The 10,056-nt window shown below is 36.0% G+C and overlaps 1 protein-coding gene across 1 annotated transcript; it reads left to right on the top strand.

Moving 5' to 3' along the window:
* The first annotated feature begins 406 nt into the window (after positions 1 to 406).
* On the top strand, positions 407 to 9,723 carry LOC123559523 (uncharacterized). The gene is made up of 2 exons (XM_053545698.1): positions 407 to 448; positions 6,837 to 9,723. The coding sequence occupies exon 2, from the start codon at positions 6,838 to 6,840 to the stop codon at positions 8,389 to 8,391; it is 1,554 nt and encodes a 517-aa protein (XP_053401673.1). The 5' UTR covers positions 407 to 448; position 6,837; the 3' UTR covers positions 8,392 to 9,723.
* Positions 9,724 to 10,056: the final 333 nt, after the last annotated feature.

The raw sequence follows: 10,056 nt of genomic DNA, 5'->3' as shown, positions 1-10,056 counted from the left end.
TTAAACATACGAACAATACCAAATTACCAGGATTCGTATTTTAAATGCATTTTAAACACACATGTCACCTTCCTCTACTATGACATGAAACTGAAAACACATTTTATTTCATACATCGGATACAAAATTTGGCATAATACTGTGTCGATCACATTTTTACATCTTCGATTTGTTCCGTAAAATCATCCAAGTAATGAAATAAAGACGAATCTGAGAATAAAGGGATGATAAATAAGGTCACTGCACTTCCGACTTACATTGTGTATCCAAGACTAATAGGAAAAGTTAAGTGCTTGTACGCACCAGTGAGTTAAAGAGGCGACTATTGTACAAACAATATAGGATTGTTCATACACCGTGACAAAAAATATCTGAGTTAATTCCCTTCTTTACTGTTACGCCACTTGCACGATACAATCCAGCGTAGATCTATCTTCTAAAACCAAAAGTAAGTAGCCTGTTCTTTTCATTTTTTAAATCAACTAAAATAGATCTATGACTAAACTACACTTACATGTGTAGTCTGAGTCCGCATAAATTAAAGTTGCACTGATATGAATGGATATTAATTTGACTTTCGGTGAAACATGTTGTTTTGAACCTTAACTTATCATGCTTATAGACCACAGCTACCTCGTATTGTTCGTGACAAGCTCAGACACCTGAAAGTCTATCCATAATACAGCTTTAACGGCTAAATATAGAAAATATAGTGTCTTATCCGGGATGGAAAATGTATACCCGCCCCCTTCCCACTCACCCACCCCCACACACAAAATGACCCCCTCCCCCTATAAACTGATTAAGGTTCTTGACAAGTCTTTTGAAACCACCTCTCGGGTGAATTTTTGTTTTAGTTTTTTTACGCCACATATACCTTGGTTATCATATATAATACACCAAGCTATTCATAATAAGTAGAAGAAACTTTCAACACAGTTTATGTTTTATTGAACAGGACATTTTGTCCTATTTCACATGTACTTTGACTGTTAATGTTCTATTTCGTAGAAGATATCAAGCTTCTTTTTCAAAAGAAATTTGTCATTATTTTTATGTTTATTGTGTGTCTAACATATTTATCCAGGTACTCCGGGAGTTGAAAGTGTTAAAGAGTTGAAACAATGTACATTTTAAAAAAATACAAAAGCTGCAAAATGAAAGTGAAAGTAGAGCTGTCAAAATTACTAAAAATTGCAATATTTAAAAAAATATATTAGTTAATTTCCCGGAGTACCTAGGTAAATATGTTAGTACATGTGTTGTAAGACAAAATACATGTTACTGAACAAGGTGATCTTTACAGAAAGTAGACACACAACAGAAACAAATTTAGAGAAAAATATGTTTGAAAAACAAGTTTGATATTTTCTACAAAATAGAATGTGGACAGCCGAAGTACATGTGTTGTAAGACAAAATACATGTTACTGAACAAGGTGACCTTTACAGAAAGTATTTTCTACCCCTTCTGAACAATTCTGTATATATATATATATATATATGTTACGTCAATATTACGGGTCTGTCAGGTATGATTTCCAAAAGAAAGTTTACCTTAGGGGTGGTCTCTAAGGTGTTTACATGATCCTTAAAGCTAAATCCCAGGCAATACTTTGATGTCATGGGTAGGGAGGCATTTGTTTTATGTATAGCCGTTTAAGGTGTAGTGCTATTACATGATAGAAGTTCAGTATATAGAAAGGGGGATGTATGTATTTTGGCCAAATTATGCCCCTTTTTTGGGATTTGGAAATTAGGATTAAAATTTGGCATACAAGTTCATATCTCCGAGACTAATGTGGATATCGAATTGAAACTTCACATGATTCTTCGGGGTTATAAAACTAGGTGATAGTATTAAGTCCCAAAGCTCTGCCATTTATTTTGGCCAAATTATGCCCCCTTATTGACTTAGAAATCTCTGGTTAAAGGTTTGCATACAAGTTACTGTCTAAAACACTGATGCAAATATTGAATTTCTTTGGTTTTATAAAAGTCGGTCATAGCCCCATAATTTTGACCTGTATTTTGCAGCATTATGTACCCTTTTGAACTTTTAACATCTGCTTAAAGTTTTGCATGTTAGTTACTATCACCAAAACTAATGCAAATACTAGATTGAAACTCTATACACATTTAACATTTAGGGTAATATTCCTGCTTCTAGGACAATTCGAATATTCGAGCATTGGCTGTCTTACATACACTCTTGTTGAATTATCTCCCTTTTTTTACACGACTATTTAAAGAAAAGGTAGAGCTGTTGGACTCACCATGCCTCAGCGCCTGCGTTTGCGTCTGTTACTGTATCGGCGTCTGCATCCTGATTTGGTTAAGTTTTTCTATGTAAGCTGGTATCTCAGTAACCACTTGTGGGAATGGATTGAAACTTCACACACTTGTTCATTGTGATAAAGTGACTGACATTTGCACATGTTCAATAACTCTGTTTGCTTTTTTACAAAGTAATGCCCTCTTTCGACATAGAAATTTTTGGTTAAGGTTTCGTATCTAAGCAGGTATCGCAGTACCCACTAATGGGTATGGATTGAAACTTCACACACTTGTTCACTATCATGATCTGACATGCATTGCATAGGTTCAATAACTCTTCTTTGCAGTTTTACAAAATTATTCCCCCTTTTCGACTTAACAATTTTTGGTTGAATTTGTGTATGTAAGCTGGTATCCAGTACCAATTAAAGGAATGGATTGAAACTTAACACACTAGTTCACTGTCATTATCTGGTATGCACTGCATAGGTTCCATAACTCTACTTCGCAGTTTTACAAAACTATGCCCCCTTTTCGACTTAGCAATTTTTGATTAAATTTGTTTTTGTAAGCTGGTATCGCAGTACCCACTAATGGGTATGGATTGAAACTTAACACACTTTTTCACTGTCATGATCTGACATGCATTGCATAGGCTCCATAACTCTTCTTTGCAGTTTTACAAAATTATTTCCCTTTTTCGATTTAGCAATTTTTGATTAAATTTGTTTATGTAAGCTGGTATCTCAGTACCCACTAAAGTAATGGATTGAAACTTCACACACTTGTTCACTGTCATTATCTGGCATACACTGTGTAGGTTTCATAACTCTACTTCGCAGTTTCACAATACTATGCCCCCTTTTCGACTTAGCAATTTTTTTTATTAAATTTGTGTATACATGTATAAGCTGGTATCTCAGTACCAACTGATTGAAATGGATTCAAACTGCACACGCTTGTTTCCTGTCATGATCTGATATAAATGCACAGGTTCCATAATTTTACCTTGTAATTTTACAGAGTTATGTCCCTTTTTTTTACTTAACAGTTTTGTTTAATAGCTCACTTGCTCAAGTGAGTTATAGTAATGACTCGATGTACATCGTCTGTCGTCTGTTCAAATTAAGTTTGCTTATGCAACAGAGGCTGCATTTTTTTTAACTTGATCCTAATGCAGTTTGATCAGAATGTTTGTCTTGATGAAATCTAGGTGAATTTCGAATATGGGTCACCTAGGATAAAAAATTATGTCACTCGGTCAAATGAAAGAAAAACCTTGTGTATGCAATAGGGGTTGTAATTTTAGCTCGACTATTCAAAGAATAGGTAGAGCTACTGGACTCACTCATGCGTCTGAGTCGGCGTCTGCGTCGGCCTCGGCTCCGCGTCCCGAAGTTTTTGTATGTAATCTGGTATCTCAGTAACCACTTATGGGAATGGATTGAAACTTCACACACTTATTGTTTGTGATAAACTGACTTACATTGCACAGGCTCCATAGCTCATTTTTGCTTTTTAAAAAATTGTGCCCCTTTTTCGACTTAGAAATATTTGGTTATGGTTTTATATGTAAGCTGGTATCTCAGTTACCACTTATAGGAATGGATTAAAACATCACACACTTGTTCACTGTCATGATGTGGCATGTAATGCTCAGGTTTGATAACTCTTCTTTGCATTTTTACAAAATTATGCTCCTTTTTCGACCTAGCAGTTTTGGTTAAGTTTTTGTATGTTATCTGGTATCTCAGTACCCACTAATGGGAATGAATTGAAACTTCACACACTTGTTCACTGTCATGATGTGACATGTAATGCACAGGTTACACAACTCTACTTTGCATTTTTAACAAAATTTTGTCCCTTTTTTGACTAAGCAGTTTTTGGTTAAGTTTTTATATGTAAGCTGGTATCTCAGTACCCACTAATGGAAATGGATTGAAACTTCACACACTTGTCCACTGTCATGAGCTAATGTGCATTTTACAGGTTTCATAACCCAGTTTTGCAATTTTACAAAATCATTCCCCTTTTATTTTCATTAAACTGACAAGACTGTTGAATAGTCGAGCGTAGCTGTCTTCCGACAGCTCTTGTTCTTTAGATATTCATGAAATTTGATCAATTCGATCTTCTGGATGAATTATAGGTCGAGTTGTAATATGGGTAATGCAGCATCTTTCACTGGATATTTGTGAAATTTAATCAGAATGATCTTCTAGATTTAATATAGGTCAAGTTCGAATATGGGTCATCTGGAGTTAAAACCTAGGTCGCCTGGTCAAATCAAATAAAAACCTTGTTTATGCATTAAGAACTGCAGTTTTCACTGGATATTCGTGGAATTTGATTAAATTGTTTGTCCTGATCAAATCTAGGTCATGTTTGAATACAGGTCATCTGGGATCAAAAACTAGGTCACTTGGTCAAATCAAAGAAAAACATTGTGCAATAAGGGCTGCATTTTCCACTGGATAATCATGAAAATTGACAAGGATAATTGTCACGATGAAGTCTTGATAAAATTCGAATTTTGGTCAACTGGGGTCAAAAACTATGTAACCCGGTCAAATTAAAGAAAACCCTTGTGTATGCAATAGGGGCTGCATTTTAACCGGATATTCATAAATTTTGATCAGATTGTTTGTCTTGCTGAAATCTAGGTCAAGTTTGAATATAGGTCATCTTGGTTAAAAAGCTAGGCTATGCGGTCAAATCAAGAAAAGCTTTTGCAAGCAATAGGGGCTGCATTTTTCACTGGATATTCATGAAATTCGATCAGAATGATTGTATTGATTAAGTCTAGGTCAGGTTAGATTAGTATGTATTTTGGGTCAAATACAAGGTCACCCAGTGAATTCAAAGAAAAACATTTTGTATGCAATAGCGACTGCATTTTTCACTGAATATCCATGGAATTTGATTTGAACGATTGTCTTGATTAAGTCTAGGTCAGGTACGAATATGAGTCATCTTGGGTCAAAAACTAGGTCACCCAGTCAAATCAAGAAAAACCTTTTGCAAGCAATAGGGGCTGCATTTTTCACTGGATACTCATGAATTTTGAGTAGATGAGCCCTAATGCTTTTCAGGTACATATGTCAAGGTCTCTCTTGGATCATTGAAAACAGTGTCCAAAGCATTTGTTGAGAAGCCTTTAACCTACACCCTTCAAACTTTGTGGGGTGATTTTTTAAATGGGGTCGGTAACCTCTATTGCTTTTAAGATTAATAGGTTCAAAAAAATAGAGAAACGTTTCTTCAGTCACACTTTCAGCAAGAATAGTCCAGATGATCCCGAGGTGAGCGACCTAGGACCATTTGGCCCTCTTGTTTTTTTTTGTAAGCTGGTATCACACTGATGGAAATGGATTGAAACTTCACACACTTGTCCACAGTCATGAGCTGATATTCTTTGTGCAGGTTCCATAACCCTGTTTTGCACTTGCACAAAATTATGCCACTTTTTCGACTTTTATATTCATTCAGTTGTCAAGGCAGTTGAATAGCCGACTGTTGCTGTCCTCCGACACCTCTTGTTTTGACACTTCTTGTCCGGAGGATAACTCAAAAAGTATTGAAAGTACCAACTTGTAAATTTATACAATAATAGACTGCAGTGACAAGGAACAAGAACTCTAGGCGGGCGCATTTTTGAATTATCTCCTATTTTTTGAAAACCTTGTCAGGGGCATAACTTAAATACTATGTAATGTATGAACTTCATACTTACATGTTGATAGAGGTCAGTGAGAAGGAGTGCAGTGTTAAAGAACCGCAATTATCGCTGACCACATTTCTCCTCAAATTTTTTTCCCTTATACTACATTAATTTCGGGGAGAAAATACAGGTGTTACCGATCGCCTTGTTTATTAAAGTTTTTTCCATGTACGGACAAGAAAACCCCAAGAATAAACATGTCATTAGCATTTGTATGAGTTGACAATTATGAATATTACAACCATTTCTGTAAAAGCATATTTGTGACTTGTCTTTGCATTTTAGTGTGTCTTTTTTAACTGACTGTGCATGTCTTTTTGTGTTCTTTGTCTGTCTTCTTAATTTCACTGGAAACCCTTGCTTTTTAAGCTTTAAAGTCTTGGTCAAGTTTATTAATAGATCGTGCGTCCAAAACTAGGTTATTAAGCCGTATCATACACGTTCATGGAGAATATTCTAGAGGTCACATTGCATACGTGCTCTACATAAAATATAGTTTGAATGTTAAATTTTGCCTTAATGGAATCGGTGTAAAATTGGATACTGTGTCATCTGGGTTGGAACTAGGGTGAGAAATACATGGCCTTTATGGCCCTCTTATTCAAATTAAATGCTAGGCTGAGCTTCACTAAATCTGGGCAGAAGCACTTTTTTCTGAGAACCATATTTCTTCTGTCTAAAGCAAATGATCGAAAATCTCTGGCAGAAGCAATGTTAGAAAAGCAGGGTCCGCCCTGTTCAGTTAAGCTAGCGAATTGGCTGAATTTGAGCCTTTTGTTCGATTATCTTGCCTTCAGATTTTGTAAAGTTTAGTGCATATTTTTTTTCTTTTCCAGAATGGAAATTTCAGACGACGGAGAAAACATTGATGAAGGTGAAATGTTGGCAGATAAAAGCAGAAGCGAGGAAAGTCAGTCTTCTCAAAGGGACATACAACTAAATACTAGTACCACAGCAGAGAAAGCAGAAGATACGGCAAGCGAGACTGATTCAAATAGTAAGACAGATAAGCTAGAAAAATATCTTGAAGATATTTACAAGAAATATTGCAAGCTATCTATTGATGAGGCAGAAATAGAATTCATTCGAAATGGTGTTGAACGACTGACCCTCGAGTACATTCAGAAAACATACCCACATATGCGTTGCAAGGAAACTTCATGCAAGGTCAAACATTTCAGTGAAATAGAACTTGTAAAGGTCGGGAGTTTTTATGAAGGAACTAGGAATGGTTATCCAGACGAGTTTGATTTTATTGGTGTGTTAGGAACAGTGGACGAAGAGCCTGACGAAAATACAAATTTACATCTTCGGACGGGAATTTGTACGCATTGTGAAATATATCAGTCTGGTGAATTTCCCGATGCATCGATCAGATTTAATTTCACCTATGGCTCAAGAACTCATGGGAAAGCCGAAAGATTAGAGTATTTATACAGGAAAGGCAGTGAAGAAATTACAATTGACGTGGATGTTGTTACTGCATTGAGATGTTACAATACGGAAAAATATTACACAGGGAAAGGTATTTTCAACAAAGAAATATACCATGAGATTCTGAACACTGGAAGTTTTCTCTTTATTTATACAGGCTTATCCGTTTCATCTGATAAAGGGACACCTTCAGATGTGAGTGAAATACGGGCAGATGATGTCTCTAGCAAAGGTCCTTGGGATAAAACAGTCACAGAAACCGAAAAGCGCTTAGTAAGGGATGTTCTGAGCAAAACGCACAGGAAAGTTTATCGACTTCTGAAATATATCATCAACGGACCTTTTGGAGAGGAATTGTTCAAACATCTTAACGACGTTCCACACTTCCGCTTTCGATTTTCTGATGTCCTCGGGACTGGTTTCTGCATCTCCTCTTATGCTATAAAAGTTGCAATTATTCACCATCATTATAAATGTGACAATAATTCGGATGAGTTAGGGGACTGTGTTTTTAAAATACTAATGTACATTTTGTTGGCATATGAACAACGTGAATGTATTATTTCAATGCACTCCTTGCTTTATCTGAACGAGTGTGGATCATTTATAGGGCGAGGAAGTTATGCGTTTCTAGGAAACTTTTACTGGTGCTTAAATGCATTTATCAACCGATTAAAGTCACTGGAAACCGCTGGAGGATTGAACAAATGTACACACGAACTTGAAGACTCCTTCATGGAAATGGCTCTTCGTCTGGATATATTTCGAAATTATGAGAAATACTTGTCACACATGAATGATAAATATTCAGATCAGAGGGCCCTTTTGCCAGAGAGGTCGGAATTTGGCAGACTGGCGAAAAAGGTCAAGCATTATAAAGAGAAACGGAATGCTATTCCCGAATGTCCGTGGTGTGATTATCCGATATTCGTAATGGCACACAAAAGAAATCTTTAACGTGTTGATGCACAGACAACCGTGATACGTTTTTAGCTCGACTATTCGAAGAATAGTCTAGCTATTCTACTCACCCTGGCGTCGGCGTCGGCTTCACACCTTGGTTAAAGTTTTGCATACAAGTACATATGGCTATCATTTAAAGGTATATAGATATGAAACTTATTTTTTCTTTTTCTAGGTCAATTACTAACCTCACTGGGTCAAGTCCCATAACTCTGATATGTATTTTGGCTAAATTATGCCCCTTTTTGGACTTAGAAAATCCTGGTTAAAGTTTTACATGCAAGTTACTATCTCCAACACTAATGCAGGTATTGAATTGAAACTTCACATGTGTCTTCGGGGTTATGAAACTAGTTGACTGCATCATGTCCCATAACTCTGACGTGCATTTTGGCCAAATTATTCCCCCTTTTGGACTAAGAAAATCCTGGTTAAAGTTTTGCGTGCAAGTACATATGGCTATCATTTTAAGTCATATAGCTTTGAAACTTATTTTTTCTTTTTCTAGGTCAATTACCAACCTCACTGGGTCAAGTCCCATAACTCTGACATGTATTTTGGCCAAATTATGCCCCTTTTTGGACTTAGAAAATCCTGGTTAAAGTTTTACATGCAAGTTACTATCTCCAAAACTAATGCAGATATTGAATTGAAACTTCACATGTATCTTCGGGGTTATGAAAATATTTGATTGCATCAAGTCCCATAACTCTGACCTGCATTTTGGCCAAATTACGCCCCCTTTTGAACTTAAAACTTCTGTTTAAAGTTTTGCATGCAAGTTACTATCTCCAAAACTAATACAAATACTGGATTGAAACTCTATAGATATTTTAACATTTAGGGTATTATTCCTGCTTCTCGGACAACGATTCGAATAGTCGAGCACTGGCTGTCTTACGGACAGCTCTTATTTTATCAAAAACGGAATACTTCAACAGTCTTTTTTGGTCTCGTTAAAGACATTGATGAAAAAAAAAACCCATAGACCAGCCTATTTTGTTACAGGCGGTTTGGATGGAAATAACAGCATCAACAACAGTATATATGATACACACTGTAAAGATGAAAATCAAGCAGAATCAAACCATTACATATAATCTGGATAAAAGTGGTCGGTACACATTCTAAAAACTTATGATAAAAAAAATCTGATTTTAGTGTTTTCTTTAATAGTGTACGCGTTTTTATTGTTTCGAAGTTTTACCCTTTTCAACATGTTCAAGGGCCTATAGATCCAGGGTGCTCAGATGTTTTCCTAGTATGTTTGACTCCGTGTGATTTCTGCCATTTCTGATTCTTTTTCGATAAATACATTCAAGAAAGTATTCTTTTTATATCAAATTAATCATTTGAATGACTGTACCTATCTATCACACCTTATTTTACCTTTCTCCTCAACTTGCCTACCTTCCCACATTAACTTCCTACTTACGAACTAACGGGTCCTATCTATCTACGAATACAAACTTGCCGTACTTCCGGCCTTAAGAGACCTAGGGTAGATTTATTTATTTGGGTTTTACGGCGCACCAACACAGTATAGGTTATATGGCGCCAAACAGGACTACACATTTTGGTTTCATATCTCATTTACATCGAAATAAAAACATGAGGTATGGTATTAAAATTTGCATACCTGCTGGAATCACAGAGTTA

Source organism: Mercenaria mercenaria, chromosome 1 (genome assembly GCF_021730395.1).
Source record: "Mercenaria mercenaria strain notata chromosome 1, MADL_Memer_1, whole genome shotgun sequence".
Lineage (NCBI taxonomy): Eukaryota > Metazoa > Mollusca > Bivalvia > Venerida > Veneridae > Mercenaria > Mercenaria mercenaria.
The sequence above is the reverse complement of the archived record's forward strand: the minus strand, read 5'-3'. Positions and strand labels throughout refer to the sequence as shown.